Consider the following 16,711-nt stretch of genomic DNA (forward strand, 5'->3'; position numbering starts at 1 on the left):
TAATAAAGTTAGATCAAAGCTGAATCAATGTCGGCCAGATCCCAGAACGATCACAGTATTCTACATTACAGAACTCAATATAATAGCCTAGTATAACTTCACTGGAAGACAAAAACAACACTGCATTTAAACAGTGCATGATAATTATTCAAGTTTTACCGGTGAAACATCCATGCAGCATCATTCTACATAGTAACCATTTGATCTCAGTCTCAGTGATGAGTGATGCAGTGTTGTTTAGAAGTATCCTACAGTGTTGTTTAGAAGTATCCTACAGTGTTGTTTAGACGTAGCCTACAGTGTTGTCAGAGGTAGCCTACAGTGTTGTTTAGAAGTAGCCTACAGTGTTGTTTAGACGTAGCCTACAGTGTTGTCAGAGGTAGCCTACAGTGTTGTTTAGAAGTAGCCTACAGTGTTGTTTAGACGTAGCCTACAGTGTTGTTTAGAAGTAGCCTAAAGTGTTGTTTAGACGTAGCCTACAGTGTTGTCAGAGGTAGCCTACAGTGTTGTTTAGAAGTAGCCTACAGTGTTGTTTAGAAGTAGTCTACAGTGTTGTTTAGAAGTATCCTACAGTGTTGTTTAGACGTAGCCTACAGTGTTGTCAGAGGTAGCCTACAGTGTTGTTTAGAAGTAGCCTACAGTGTTGTTTAGAAGTATCCTACAGTGTTGTTTAGAAGTAGCCTACAGTGTTGTTTAGACGTAGCCTACAGTGTTGTTTAGAAGTAGCCTACAGTGTTGTTTAGAAGTAGCCTACAGTGTTGTTTAGAATTAGCCTACAGTGTTGTTTAGAAGTAGCCTACAGTGTTGTTTAGAATTAGCCTACAGAGTTGTTTAGAAGTACCCTACAGTGTTGTTTAGAATTAGCCTACAGTGTTGTTTAGAAGTAGCCTACAGTGTTGTTTAGAATTAGCCTACAGTGTTGTTTAGAAGTAGCCTACAGTGTTGTTTAGAAGTAGCCTACAGTGTTGTTTAGAAGTAGCCTACAGTGTTGTTTAGAAGTAGCCTACAGTGTTGTTTAGAAGTAGCCTACAGTGTTGTTTAGAAGTAGCCTACAGTGTTGTTTAGAAGTAGCCTACAGTGTTGTTTAGAAGTATCCTACAGTGTTGTTTAGAAGTATCCTACAGTGTTGTTTAGAATTAGCCTACAGTGTTGTTTAGAAGTATCCTACAGTGTGACTGAGTGAACGAATCTTGGAGCAGATGGTGCTAACAAACTGCAGGCATCCCACCTGTGTATTTTGCCCAGTGGCGCGCGTTGTTGAGTTTTGGCCACATGAGAAAACAATTTGCTGTTGTTTTTTGTCTTCCAATAAAGTTATACTAGGCTATTATATTGGTTTATGAAATGTAGAATACTGTGATCATTATGTGATCTGGCAGACATTGATTCTGCTTTGATCTAACTTTATTAAACAACACCAGAACCATTGGCCTGTGTAGCCTGTTCTCGGAGTAGCCTGAACTCGGAGTAGCCTGTTCTCTAAGTAGCCTGTTCACTGAGCAGCCTGTTCTCTGAGTAGCCTGTTCTCTGAGTAGCCTGTTCACTGAGTAGCCTGTTCTCAGAGTAGCCTGTTCTCTGAGTAGCCTGTTCTCTGAGTAGCCTGTTCCCTGAGTAGCCTGTTCACTGAGCAGCCTGTTCTCGGAGTAGCCTGTTCACTGAGCAGCCTGTTCTCGGAGTAGCCTGTTCTCTGAGTAGCCTGTTCTCTGAGTAGCCTGTTCCCTGAGTAGCCTGTTCTCTAAGTAGCCTGTTCTCTGAGTAGCCTGTTCTCTGAGTAGCCTGTTCACTGAGCCGTCTGTTCTCGGAGTAGCCTGTTCACTGAGCAGCCTGTTCTCGGAGTAGCCTGTTCTCGGAGTAGCCTGTTCTCTGAGTAGCCTGTTCTCTGAGTAGCCTGTTCACTGAGCAGCCTGTTCTCGGAGTAGCCTGTTCTCGGAGTAGCCTGTTCACTGAGCAGCCTGTTCTCGGAGTAGCCTGTTCACTGAGTAGCCTGTTCTCGGAGTAGCCTGTTCACGGAGTAGCCTGTTCTCTGTGTGTAAAGTAGAGACTATAAACATGTGCAGAAGCTTCGGGGGCTCCGGATCTTTTAGTGCTGTGGACCAAAGAACCTGAAAAAGTCAGACCCGCATTGATGTATTGATGTCAATGGGAGATTAAGTGAAACTTCACCTTAAGTGGAGGTTAGAAATGCTTAGAAATGGAAGTGGAAGTGGAGGTAGATGTCTCACCTGTGTGCGGTTGAAGGCCACCCTGGCGAACACAGCCTGAGAGACGCTGGCCCTCTTCAGCTCCTCTCTGACCTGATGGTAGATGTCCGGACAGACCTCCACGGCCGACGGATTCATCCCAGGATCGCTGAGGCCTCCTGGGGCTTTGCAGGAGCGCGGGATGGGTGGGTGGTTGAGGAACTGTTGGTGCTGCTGCTGGTGGAGGGCTTGCGGACCGTGCTGGTGGGCTAGCAGGCGGCTAACAGCTAGCTGCTGGTTGATGAGGTGGGCCATGGCCAGTTGTTGCCTGACCATCTGAGGGCTGAGCTGGGGGGAGAGGAGACCGCCCGGGCCCAGTAAGGGTTGGAGGGAGGCCGGAGGACCGGGAGGGGGCGCCTGGCCTCTGGGCGGTGGGCTGTGGTGGTGCTGGGCATGGGGTGAGTGCTGCTGAGACAGGTGGGGGAGGGCCTGTTGCTGGCTGGGGGTTTGGGGGTCCCCTAGTCCAACCTTGAGGGGTAACCCTCCAAGCTGGGTTGGTGGGGTCAGGTGAGAGGGGGGACGCTGTCCCAGGCCACATACGTCTGACATGTTGTCCCTCTCCACTGCAGATACAAACATACATGGTGGTGAGAGGAGGTCTGAAGAGATCTCAATACCATCTGTTCAGATACTATATATATATATATATATATATATATATATTCTGGTAATGGGCGTTCTTTCCAACTCACCTTTAATATCAGGTTTATCCCGTCCTGACCACATATTCTCCAGGTATTCACCTGTAGTGAAGTCACATGCTATATATCAGACTGGTTAACAAAACAATACACTTATACAGTACAGTACAGCACAGTAGGTAGGTTACACAGCATTCAACTACATTTTATCCATGTATTTATCCATCCATCCAGCCATGCAATTGACATCAACAGAAGGTCCTAAGACTGACAAGTTGATCCTCCAATCAGATTCTGAGGTGACTATGCTAATCCAATGGGAATGTCCCATTCCCCATTTTACAACATCTGGAGGGCTGCAGTGTGTTTGTCTTTTGGGGCCGCAGAGCAGAACAGAACAGAACTAATACTATGGGCTGTAAGGAACCTGATCCCCCTCCTCCCTCCCCCTCCCGTGTCAGACCACAGGCACCATTTATCTCCTCTCCCACTTCTCCCTGTGTTTGTGGTCTGGTGTCAACTTTGATCTGCCTCCATGTTGGAATGACAGTGTTAAACAGGGAGGAGGGCATAAGGAGAGGGTACATGGTCTGCTATGAGGTCCAAGTGTGTGTAAATCCATGTGTGTGCATGCACTCTGTATGTGTTGCGCGTGTGTTTGCCATGCCCCTTTGTGTGTGTGTGTGTGTGTGTGTGTGTGCCCGTGCCCCTGCGTGTGTGTGACGTTTCCCTGCATGTGTGTGCGATGTTTCCCTGCGTGTGTGTGTGTGACTTTTCCCTGACTGTGTGTGTGTGTGTGTGTAACATTTCCCTGAGTGTGTGTGTGTGTGTGTGACGTTTCCCTGTGTGTGTGTGTGTGTGTGTGTGTGTGTGTGTGTGTGTGTGTGTGTGTGTGTGTGTGTGACGTTTCCCTGAGTGTGTGTGTGTGACGTTTCCCTGAGTGTGTGTGTGTGTGTGTGTGTGTGTGTGTGTGTGTAAGGGGATCTCCCAGTGTGGAGTGGCAAGCGGCTGCTTCTGATTAGAGGCTGACAGTGTTTGGTTTTCTCTGCTATATTAAGGGCGACATTAAAAGATTATGTAAACCATGTATCATGGTGGGGTCTCTATAGAGCTGTCTCTAATACCATGTATCATGGTGGGGTCTCTATAGAGCTGTCTCTAATACCATGTATCATGGTGGGGTCTCTAGTCTCTATAGAGCTGTCTCTAATACCATGTATCATGGTGGGGTCTCTATAGAGCTGTCTCTAATACCATGTATCATGGTGGGGTCTCTATAGAGCTGTCTCTAATACCATGTATCATGGTGGGGTCTATATAGAGCTGTCTCTAATACCATGCATCATGGTGGGGTCTCTATAGAGCTGTCTCTAATAGCATGGATCATGGTGGGGTCTCTAGTCTCTATAGAGCTGTCTCTAATACCATGCATCATGGTGGGGTCTCTATAGAGCTGTCTCTAATACCATGCAACATGGTGGGGTCTCTAGTCTCTATAGAGCTGTCTCTAATACCATGCATCATGGTGGGGTCTCTATAGAGCTGTCTCTAATACCATGCATCATGGTGGGGTCTCTAGTCTCTATAGAGCTGTCTCTAATACCATGCATCATGGTGGGGTCTCTAGTCTCTATAGAGCTGTCTCTAATACCATGCATCATGGTGGGGTCTCTATAGAGCTGTCTCTAATACCATGCATCATGGTGGGGTCTCTAGTCTCTATAGAGCTGTCTCTAATACCATGCATCATGGTGGGGTCTCTAGTCTCTATAGAGCTGTCTCTAATACCATGTATCATGGTGGGGTCTCTAGTCTCTATAGAGCTGTCTCTAATACCATGTATCATGGTGGGGTCTCTATAGATCTGTCTCTAATACCATGCATCATGGTGGGGTCTCTATAGAGCTGTCTCTAATACCATGTATCATGGTGGGGTCTCTATAGAGCTGTCTCTAATACCATGTATCATGGTGGGGTCTCTATAGAGCTGTCTCTAATAGCATGGATCATGGTGGGGTCTCTAGTCTCTATAGAGCTGTCTCTAATACCATGTATCATGGTGGGGTCTCTATAGAGCTGTCTCTAATACCATGTATCATGGTGGGGTCTCTATAGAGCTGTTTCTAATACCATGTATCATGGTAGGGTCTCAAGTCTCTATAGAGCTGTCTCTAATACCATGCATCATGGTGGGGTCTCTATAGAGCTGTCTCTAATACCATGTATCATGGTGGGGTCTCTATAGAGCTGTCTCTAATAGCATGGATCATGGTGGGGTCTCTAGTCTCTATAGAGCTGTCTCTAATACCATGTATCATGGTGGGGTCTCTATAGAGCTGTCTCTAATACCATGTATCATGGTGGGGTCTCTATAGAGCTGTCTCTAATACCATGTATCATGGTAGGGTCTCGAGTCTCTATAGAGCTGTCTCTAATACCATGTATCATGGTGGGGTCTCTATAGAGCTGTCTCTAATACCATGTATCATGGTGGGGTCTCTATAGAGCTGTCTCTAATAGCATGGATCATGGTGGGGTCTCTAGTCTCTATAGAGCTGTCTCTAATACCATGTATCATGGTGGGGTCTCTATAGAGCTGTCTCTAATACCATGTATCATGGTGGGGTCTCTATAGAGCTGTCTCTAATACCATGTATCATGGTAGGGTCTCGAGTCTCTATAGAGCTGTCTCTAATACCATGTATCATGGTGGGGTCTCTATAGAGCTGTCTCTAATACCATGTATCATGGTGGGGTCTCTATAGAGCTGTCTCTAATACCATGTATCATGGTGGGGTCTCTATAGAGCTGTCTCTAATACAATGCATCATGCTGGGGTCTCTAGTCTCTATAGATCTGTCTCTAATACCATGTATCATGGTGGGGTCTCTATAGAGCTGTCTCTAATACCATGTATCATGGTGGGGTCTCTATAGATCTGTCTCTAATACCATGTATCATGGTGGGGTCTCTAGTCTCTATAGAGCTGTCTCTAATACCATGTATCATGGTGGGGTCTCTAGTCTCTATAGAGCTGTCTCTAATACCATGTATCATGGTGGGGTCACTAGTCTCTATAGAGCTGTCTCTAATACCATGCATCATGGTGGGGTCTCTATAGAGCTGTCTATAATACCATGTATCATGGTGGGGTCACTAGTCTCTATAGAGCTGTCTCTAATACCATGCATCATGGTGGGGTCTCTAGTCTCTATAGAGCTGTCTCTAATACCATGCATCATACTGGGGTCTCTATAGAGCTGTCTCTAATACCATGTATCATGGTGGGGTCTCTAGTCTCTATAGAGCTGTCTCTAATACCATGCATCATACTGGGGTCTCTATAGAGCTGTCTCTAATACCATGTATCATGGTGGGGTCTCTAGTCTCTATAGAGCTGTCTCTAATACCATGTATCATGGTGGGGTCTCTAGTCTCTATAGAGCTGTCTCTAATACCATGTATCATGGTGGGGTCTCTATAGAGCTGTCTCTAATACCATGTATCATGGTGGGGTCTCTATAGAGCTGTCTCTAATACCATGCAACATGGTGGGGTCTCTAGTCTCTATAGAGCTGTCTCTAATACCATGCATCATGGTGGGGTCTCTAGTCTCTATAGAGCTGTCTCTAATACCATGTATCATGGTCGGGTCACTAGTCTCTATAGAGCTGTCTCTAATACCATGCATCATGGTGGGGTCTCTATAGAGCTGTCTCTAATACCATGTATCATGGTGGGGTCTCTATAGAGCTGTCTCTAATACCATGCAACATGGTGGGGTCTCTAGTCTCTATAGAGCTGTCTCTAATACCATGCAACATGGTGGGGTCTCTAGTCTCTATAGAGCTGTCTCTAATACCATGCATCATGGTGGGGTCTCTAGTCTCTATAGAGCTGTCTCTAATACCATGTATCATGGTGGGGTCTCTAGTCTCTATAGAGCTGTCTCTAATACCATGTATCATGGTGGGGTCTCTATAGATCTGTCTCTAATACCATGCATCATGGTGGGGTCTCTATAGAGCTGTCTCTAATACCATGTATCATGGTGGGGTCTCTATAGAGCTGTCTCTAATACCATGTATCATGGTGGGGTCTCTATAGAGCTGTCTCTAATAGCATGGATCATGGTGGGGTCTCTAGTCTCTATAGAGCTGTCTCTAATACCATGTATCATGGTGGGGTCTCTATAGAGCTGTCTCTAATACCATGTATCATGGTGGGGTCTCTATAGAGCTGTTTCTAATACCATGTATCATGGTAGGGTCTCGAGTCTCTATAGAGCTGTCTCTAATACCATGCATCATGGTGGAGTCTCTATAGAGCTGTCTCTAATACCATGTATCATGGTGGGGTCTCTATAGAGCTGTCTCTAATAGCATGGATCATGGTGGGGTCTCTAGTCTCTATAGAGCTGTCTCTAATACCATGTATCATGGTGGGGTCTCTATAGAGCTGTCTCTAATACCATGTATCATGGTGGGGTCTCTATAGAGCTGTCTCTAATACCATGTATCATGGTAGGGTCTCGAGTCTCTATAGAGCTGTCTCTAATACCATGTATCATGGTGGGGTCTCTATAGAGCTGTCTCTAATACCATGTATCATGGTGGGGTCTCTATAGAGCTGTCTCTAATACCATGTATCATGGTGGGGTCTCTATAGAGCTGTCTCTAATACAATGCATCATGCTGGGGTCTCTAGTCTCTATAGATCTGTCTCTAATACCATGTATCATGGTGGGGTCTCTATAGAGCTGTCTCTAATACCATGTATCATGGTGGGGTCTCTATAGATCTGTCTCTAATACCATGTATCATGGTGGGGTCTCTAGTCTCTATAGAGCTGTCTCTAATACCATGTATCATGGTGGGGTCTCTAGTCTCTATAGAGCTGTCTCTAATACCATGTATCATGGTGGGGTCACTAGTCTCTATAGAGCTGTCTCTAATACCATGCATCATGGTGGGGTCTCTATAGAGCTGTCTATAATACCATGTATCATGGTGGGGTCACTAGTCTCTATAGAGCTGTCTCTAATACCATGCATCATGGTGGGGTCTCTAGTCTCTATAGAGCTGTCTCTAATACCATGCATCATACTGGGGTCTCTATAGAGCTGTCTCTAATACCATGTATCATGGTGGGGTCTCTAGTCTCTATAGAGCTGTCTCTAATACCATGCATCATACTGGGGTCTCTATAGAGCTGTCTCTAATACCATGTATCATGGTGGGGTCTCTAGTCTCTATAGAGCTGTCTCTAATACCATGTATCATGGTGGGGTCTCTAGTCTCTATAGAGCTGTCTCTAATACCATGTATCATGGTGGGGTCTCTATAGAGCTGTCTCTAATACCATGCAACATGGTGGGGTCTCTAGTCTCTATAGAGCTGTCTCTAATACCATGCAACATGGTGGGGTCTCTAGTCTCTATAGAGCTGTCTCTAATACCATGCATCATGGTGGGGTCTCTAGTCTCTATAGAGCTGTCTCTAATACCATGTATCATGGTGGGGTCTCTAGTCTCTATAGAGCTGTCTCTAATACCATGTATCATGGTGGGGTCTCTATAGATCTGTCTCTAATACCATGCATCATGGTGGGGTCTCTATAGAGCTGTCTCTAATACCATGTATCATGGTGGGGTCTCTATAGAGCTGTCTCTAATACCATGTATCATGGTGGGGTCTCTATAGAGCTGTCTCTAATAGCATGGATCATGGTGGGGTCTCTAGTCTCTATAGAGCTGTCTCTAATACCATGTATCATGGTGGGGTCTCTATAGAGCTGTCTCTAATACCATGTATCATGGTGGGGTCTCTATAGAGCTGTTTCTAATACCATGTATCATGGTAGGGTCTCGAGTCTCTATAGAGCTGTCTCTAATACCATGCATCATGGTGGGGTCTCTATAGAGCTGTCTCTAATACCATGTATCATGGTGGGGTCTCTATAGAGCTGTCTCTAATAGCATGGATCATGGTGGGGTCTCTAGTCTCTATAGAGCTGTCTCTAATACCATGTATCATGGTGGGGTCTCTATAGAGCTGTCTCTAATACCATGTATCATGGTGGGGTCTCTATAGAGCTGTCTCTAATACCATGTATCATGGTAGGGTCTCGAGTCTCTATAGAGCTGTCTCTAATACCATGTATCATGGTGGGGTCTCTATAGAGCTGTCTCTAATACCATGTATCATGGTGGGGTCTCTATAGAGCTGTCTCTAATACCATGTATCATGGTGGGGTCTCTATAGAGCTGTCTCTAATACAATGCATCATGCTGGGGTCTCTAGTCTCTATAGATCTGTCTCTAATACCATGTATCATGGTGGGGTCTCTATAGAGCTGTCTCTAATACCATGTATCATGGTGGGGTCTCTATAGATCTGTCTCTAATACCATGTATCATGGTGGGGTCTCTAGTCTCTATAGAGCTGTCTCTAATACCATGTATCATGGTGGGGTCTCTAGTCTCTATAGAGCTGTCTCTAATACCATGTATCATGGTGGGGTCACTAGTCTCTATAGAGCTGTCTCTAATACCATGCATCATGGTGGGGTCTCTATAGAGCTGTCTATAATACCATGTATCATGGTGGGGTCACTAGTCTCTATAGAGCTGTCTCTAATACCATGCATCATGGTGGGGTCTCTAGTCTCTATAGAGCTGTCTCTAATACCATGCATCATACTGGGGTCTCTATAGAGCTGTCTCTAATACCATGTATCATGGTGGGGTCTCTAGTCTCTATAGAGCTGTCTCTAATACCATGCATCATACTGGGGTCTCTATAGAGCTGTCTCTAATACCATGTATCATGGTGGGGTCTCTAGTCTCTATAGAGCTGTCTCTAATACCATGTATCATGGTGGGGTCTCTAGTCTCTATAGAGCTGTCTCTAATACCATGTATCATGGTGGGGTCTCTATAGAGCTGTCTCTAATACCATGTATCATGGTGGGGTCTCTATAGAGCTGTCTCTAATACCATGCAACATGGTGGGGTCTCTAGTCTCTATAGAGCTGTCTCTAATACCATGCATCATGGTGGGGTCTCTAGTCTCTATAGAGCTGTCTCTAATACCATGTATCATGGTCGGGTCACTAGTCTCTATAGAGCTGTCTCTAATACCATGCATCATGGTGGGGTCTCTATAGAGCTGTCTCTAATACCATGTATCATGGTGGGGTCTCTATAGAGCTGTCTCTAATACCATGCAACATGGTGGGGTCTCTAGTCTCTATAGAGCTGTCTCTAATACCATGCAACATGGTGGGGTCTCTAGTCTCTATAGAGCTGTCTCTAATACCATGCATCATGGTGGGGTCTCTAGTCTCTATAGAGCTGTCTCTAATACCATGTATCATGGTGGGGTCTCTAGTCTCTATAGAGCTGTCTCTAATACCATGTATCATGGTGGGGTCTCTATAGAGCTGTCTCTAATACCATGTATCATGGTGGGGTCTCTATAGAGCTGTCTCTAATACCATGCAACATGGTGGGGTCTCTAGTCTCTATAGAGCTGTCTCTAATACCATGCATCATGGTGGGGTCTCTAGTCTCTATAGAGCTGTCTCTAATACCATGTATCATGGTCGGGTCACTAGTCTCTATAGAGCTGTCTCTAATACCATGCATCATGGTGGGGTCTCTATAGAGCTGTCTCTAATACCATGTATCATGGTGGGGTCTCTATAGAGCTGTCTCTAATACCATGCAACATGGTGGGGTCTCTAGTCTCTATAGAGCTGTCTCTAATACCATGCAACATGGTGGGGTCTCTAGTCTCTATAGAGCTGTCTCTAATACCATGCAACATGGTGGGGTCTCTAGTCTCTATAGAGCTGTCTCTAATACCATGCATCATGGTGGGGTCTCTATAGAGCTGTCTCTAATACCATGTATCATGGTGGGGTCTCTATAGAGCTGTCTCTAATACCATGTATCATGGTGGGGTCTCTATAGAGCTGTCTCTAATACCATGTATCATGGTGGGGTCTCTATAGAGCTGTCTCTAATAGCATGGATCATGGTGGGGTCTCTAGTCTCTATAGAGCTGTCTCTAATACCATGTATCATGGTGGGGTCTCTATAGAGCTGTCTCTAATACCATGTATCATGGTGGGGTCTCTATAGAGCTGTCTCTAATACCATGTATCATGGTAGGGTCTCGAGTCTCTATAGAGCTGTCTCTAATACCATGTATCATGGTGGGGTCTCTATAGAGCTGTATCTAATACCATGTATCATGGTGGGGTCTCTATAGAGCTGTCTCTAATACCATGTATCATGGTAGGGTCTCGAGTCTCTATAGAGCTGTCTCTAATACCATGTATCATGGTGGGGTCTCTATAGAGCTGTCTCTAATACCATGTATCATGGTGGGGTCTCTATAGAGCTGTCTCTAATACCATGCATCATGCTGGGGTCTCTAGTCTCTATAGAGCTGTCTCTAATACCATGTATCATGGTGGGGTCTCTAGTCTCTATAGAGCTGTCTCTAATACCATGTATCATGGTGGGGTCACTAGTCTCTATAGAGCTGTCTCTAATACCATGCATCATGGTGGGGTCTCTATAGAGCTGTCTATAATACCATGCATCATGGTGGGGTCACTAGTCTCTATAGAGCTGTCTCTAATACCATGCATCATGGTGGGGTCTCTATAGAGCTGTCTCTAATACCATGCATCATACTGGGGTCTCTATAGAGCTGTCTCTAATACCATGTATCATGGTGGGGTCTCTAGTCTCTATAGAGCTGTCTCTAATACCATGTATCATGGTGGGGTCTCTAGTCTCTATAGAGCTGTCTCTAATACCATGTATCATGGTGGGGTCTCTATAGAGCTGTCTCTAATACCATGTATCATGGTGGGGTCTCTATAGAGCTGTCTCTAATACCATGCAACATGGTGGGGTCTCTAGTCTCTATAGAGCTGTCTCTAATACCATGTATCATGGTGGGGTCACTAGTCTCTATAGAGCTGTCTCTAATACCATGTATCATGGTGGGGTCTCTATAGATCTGTCTCTAATACCATGTATCATGGTGGGGTCTCTATAGAGCTGTCTCTAATACCATGCATCATGCTGGGGTCTCTATAGAGCTGTCTCTAATACCATGGATCATGGTGGGGTCTCTATAGAGCTGTCTCTAATACCATGCACCATGGTGGGGTCTCTATAGAGCTGTCTCTAATACCATGTATCATGGTGGGGTCTCTATAGATCTGTCTCTAATACCATGTATCATGGCGGGGTCTCTATAGAGCTGTCTCTAATACCATGCATCATGCTGGGGTCTCTAGTCTCTATAGATCTGTCTCTAATACCATGTATCATGGTGGGGTCTCTATAGAGCTGTCTCTAATACCATGTATCATGGTGGGGTCTCTATAGATCTGTCTCTAATACCATGTATCATGGTGGGGTCTCTAGTCTCTATAGAGCTGTCTCTAATACCATGTATCATGGTGGGGTCTCTAGTCTCTATAGAGCTGTCTCTAATACCATGTATCATGGTGGGGTCTCTATAGACCTGTCTCTAATACCATGTATCATGGTGGGGTCTCTATAGAGCTGTCTCTAATACCATGCAACATGGTGGGGTCTCTAGTCTCTATAGAGCTGTCTCTAATACCATGCATCATGGTGGGGTCTCTAGTCTCTATAGAGCTGTCTCTAATACCATGTATCATGGTGGGGTCACTAGTCTATAGAGCTGTCTCTAATACCATGTATCATGGTGGGGTCTCTATAGATCTGTCTCTAATACCATGTATCATGGTTGGGTCTCTATAGAGCTGTCTCTAATACAATGCATCATGCTGGGGTCTCTATAGAGCTGTCTCTAATACCATGTATCATGGTGGGGTCTCTAGTCTCTATAGAGCTGTCTCTAATACCATGTATCATGGTGGGGTCTCTATAGAGCTGTCTCTAATACCATGTATCATGGTGGGGTCTCTATAGAGCTGTCTCTAATACCATGTATCATGGTAGGGTCTCGAGTCTCTATAGAGCTGTCTCTAATACCATGTATCATGGTGGGGTCTCTATAGAGCTGTATCTAATACCATGTATCATGGTGGGGTCTCTATAGAGCTGTCTCTAATACCATGTATCATGGTAGGGTCTCGAGTCTCTATAGAGCTGTCTCTAATACCATGTATCATGGTGGGGTCTCTATAGAGCTGTCTCTAATACCATGTATCATGGTGGGGTCTCTATAGAGCTGTCTCTAATACCATGCATCATGCTGGGGTCTCTAGTCTCTATAGAGCTGTCTCTAATACCATGTATCATGGTGGGGTCTCTAGTCTCTATAGAGCTGTCTCTAATACCATGTATCATGGTGGGGTCACTAGTCTCTATAGAGCTGTCTCTAATACCATGCATCATGGTGGGGTCTCTATAGAGCTGTCTATAATACCATGCATCATGGTGGGGTCACTAGTCTCTATAGAGCTGTCTCTAATACCATGCATCATGGTGGGGTCTCTATAGAGCTGTCTCTAATACCATGCATCATACTGGGGTCTCTATAGAGCTGTCTCTAATACCATGTATCATGGTGGGGTCTCTAGTCTCTATAGAGCTGTCTCTAATACCATGTATCATGGTGGGGTCTCTAGTCTCTATAGAGCTGTCTCTAATACCATGTATCATGGTGGGGTCTCTATAGAGCTGTCTCTAATACCATGTATCATGGTGGGGTCTCTATAGAGCTGTCTCTAATACCATGCAACATGGTGGGGTCTCTAGTCTCTATAGAGCTGTCTCTAATACCATGTATCATGGTGGGGTCACTAGTCTCTATAGAGCTGTCTCTAATACCATGTATCATGGTGGGGTCTCTATAGATCTGTCTCTAATACCATGTATCATGGTGGGGTCTCTATAGAGCTGTCTCTAATACCATGCATCATGCTGGGGTCTCTATAGAGCTGTCTCTAATACCATGGATCATGGTGGGGTCTCTATAGAGCTGCCTCTAATACCATGCACCATGGTGGGGTCTCTATAGAGCTGTCTCTAATACCATGTATCATGGTGGGGTCTCTATAGATCTGTCTCTAATACCATGTATCATGGCGGGGTCTCTATAGAGCTGTCTCTAATACCATGCATCATGCTGGGGTCTCTAGTCTCTATAGATCTGTCTCTAATACCATGTATCATGGTGGGGTCTCTATAGAGCTGTCTCTAATACCATGTATCATGGTGGGGTCTCTATAGATCTGTCTCTAATACCATGTATCATGGTGGGGTCTCTAGTCTCTATAGAGCTGTCTCTAATACCATGTATCATGGTGGGGTCTCTAGTCTCTATAGAGCTGTCTCTAATACCATGTATCATGGTGGGGTCTCTATAGAGCTGTCTCTAATACCATGTATCATGGTGGGGTCTCTATAGAGCTGTCTCTAATACCATGCAACATGGTGGGGTCTCTAGTCTCTATAGAGCTGTCTCTAATACCATGCATCATGGTGGGGTCTCTAGTCTCTATAGAGCTGTCTCTAATACCATGTATCATGGTGGGGTCACTAGTCTATAGAGCTGTCTCTAATACCATGTATCATGGTGGGGTCTCTATAGATCTGTCTCTAATACCATGTATCATGGTGGGGTCTCTATAGAGCTGTCTCTAATACAATGCATCATGCTGGGGTCTCTATAGAGCTGTCTCTAATACCATGTATCATGGTGGGGTCTCTAGTCTCTATAGAGCTGTCTCTAATACCATGTATCATGGTGGGGTCTCTATAGAGCTGTCTCTAATACCATGTATCATGGTGGGGTCTCTATAGAGCTGTCTCTAATACCATGTATCATGGTAGGGTCTCGAGTCTCTATAGAGCTGTCTCTAATACCATGTATCATGGTGGGGTCTCTATAGAGCTGTATCTAATACCATGTATCATGGTGGGGTCTCTATAGAGCTGTCTCTAATACCATGTATCATGGTAGGGTCTCGAGTCTCTATAGAGCTGTCTCTAATACCATGTATCATGGTGGGGTCTCTATAGAGCTGTCTCTAATACCATGTATCATGGTGGGGTCTCTATAGAGCTGTCTCTAATACCATGCATCATGCTGGGGTCTCTAGTCTCTATAGAGCTGTCTCTAATACCATGTATCATGGTGGGGTCTCTAGTCTCTATAGAGCTGTCTCTAATACCATGTATCATGGTGGGGTCACTAGTCTCTATAGAGCTGTCTCTAATACCATGCATCATGGTGGGGTCTCTATAGAGCTGTCTATAATACCATGCATCATGGTGGGGTCACTAGTCTCTATAGAGCTGTCTCTAATACCATGCATCATGGTGGGGTCTCTATAGAGCTGTCTCTAATACCATGCATCATACTGGGGTCTCTATAGAGCTGTCTCTAATACCATGTATCATGGTGGGGTCTCTAGTCTCTATAGAGCTGTCTCTAATACCATGTATCATGGTGGGGTCTCTAGTCTCTATAGAGCTGTCTCTAATACCATGTATCATGGTGGGGTCTCTATAGAGCTGTCTCTAATACCATGTATCATGGTGGGGTCTCTATAGAGCTGTCTCTAATACCATGCAACATGGTGGGGTCTCTAGTCTCTATAGAGCTGTCTCTAATACCATGTATCATGGTGGGGTCACTAGTCTCTATAGAGCTGTCTCTAATACCATGTATCATGGTGGGGTCTCTATAGATCTGTCTCTAATACCATGTATCATGGTGGGGTCTCTATAGAGCTGTCTCTAATACCATGCATCATGCTGGGGTCTCTATAGAGCTGTCTCTAATACCATGGATCATGGTGGGGTCTCTATAGAGCTGTCTCTAATACCATGCACCATGGTGGGGTCTCTATAGAGCTGTCTCTAATACCATGTATCATGGTGGGGTCTCTATAGATCTGTCTCTAATACCATGTATCATGGCGGGGTCTCTATAGAGCTGTCTCTAATACCATGCATCATGCTGGGGTCTCTAGTCTCTATAGATCTGTCTCTAATACCATGTATCATGGTGGGGTCTCTATAGAGCTGTCTCTAATACCATGTATCATGGTGGGGTCTCTATAGATCTGTCTCTAATACCATGTATCATGGTGGGGTCTCTAGTCTCTATAGAGCTGTCTCTAATACCATGTATCATGGTGGGGTCTCTAGTCTCTATAGAGCTGTCTCTAATACCATGTATCATGGTGGGGTCTCTATAGAGCTGTCTCTAATACCATGTATCATGGTGGGGTCTCTATAGAGCTGTCTCTAATACCATGCAACATGGTGGGGTCTCTAGTCTCTATAGAGCTGTCTCTAATACCATGCATCATGGTGGGGTCTCTAGTCTCTATAGAGCTGTCTCTAATACCATGTATCATGGTGGGGTCACTAGTCTATAGAGCTGTCTCTAATACCATGTATCATGGTGGGGTCTCTATAGATCTGTCTCTAATACCATGTATCATGGTGGGGTCTCTATAGAGCTGTCTCTAATACAATGCATCATGCTGGGGTCTCTATAGAGCTGTCTCTAATACCATGTATCATGGTGGGGTCTCTAGTCTCTATAGAGCTGTCTCTAATACCATGTATCATGGTGGGGTCTCTAGTCTCTATAGAGCTGTCTCTAATACCATGCATCATGGTGGGGTCTCTATAGAGCTGTCTCTCTAATGCCCCCTTAATTATCAGTACTATTGCTGCTGTACAGGTTAATCTCATGATTGAAGCTACTGTCTGACTCTAACAAACACAGTGATCCCTGCTGGTCAGCAGAACACAATGTCCATCATGGTGGGGTCTCTATAGATCTGTCTCTC

At 45.0% G+C, this 16,711-nt stretch overlaps 1 protein-coding gene across 1 annotated transcript in view; it reads right to left on the reverse strand.

Moving 5' to 3' along the window:
- LOC110511685 (DNA-binding protein SATB2) overlaps positions 1-16,711 on the reverse strand; it is a 62,543-nt gene that overhangs the window by 16,286 nt on the left and 29,546 nt on the right. Inside the window, exons 7-8 of the mRNA XM_036982438.2 lie at positions 2,933-2,983; positions 2,223-2,803 (exon numbers count right to left, since the gene is read on the reverse strand). Coding sequence (XP_036838333.1) covers positions 2,223-2,803; positions 2,933-2,983 — 632 coding nt within the window. The remainder of the gene's footprint in view (positions 1-2,222; positions 2,804-2,932; positions 2,984-16,711) is intronic.

The sequence above is a fragment of the Oncorhynchus mykiss genome, chromosome 18 (assembly GCF_057628025.1).
Source record: "Oncorhynchus mykiss isolate SJ-2025 chromosome 18, ASM5762802v1, whole genome shotgun sequence".
NCBI classification, from domain to species: domain Eukaryota; kingdom Metazoa; phylum Chordata; class Actinopteri; order Salmoniformes; family Salmonidae; genus Oncorhynchus; species Oncorhynchus mykiss.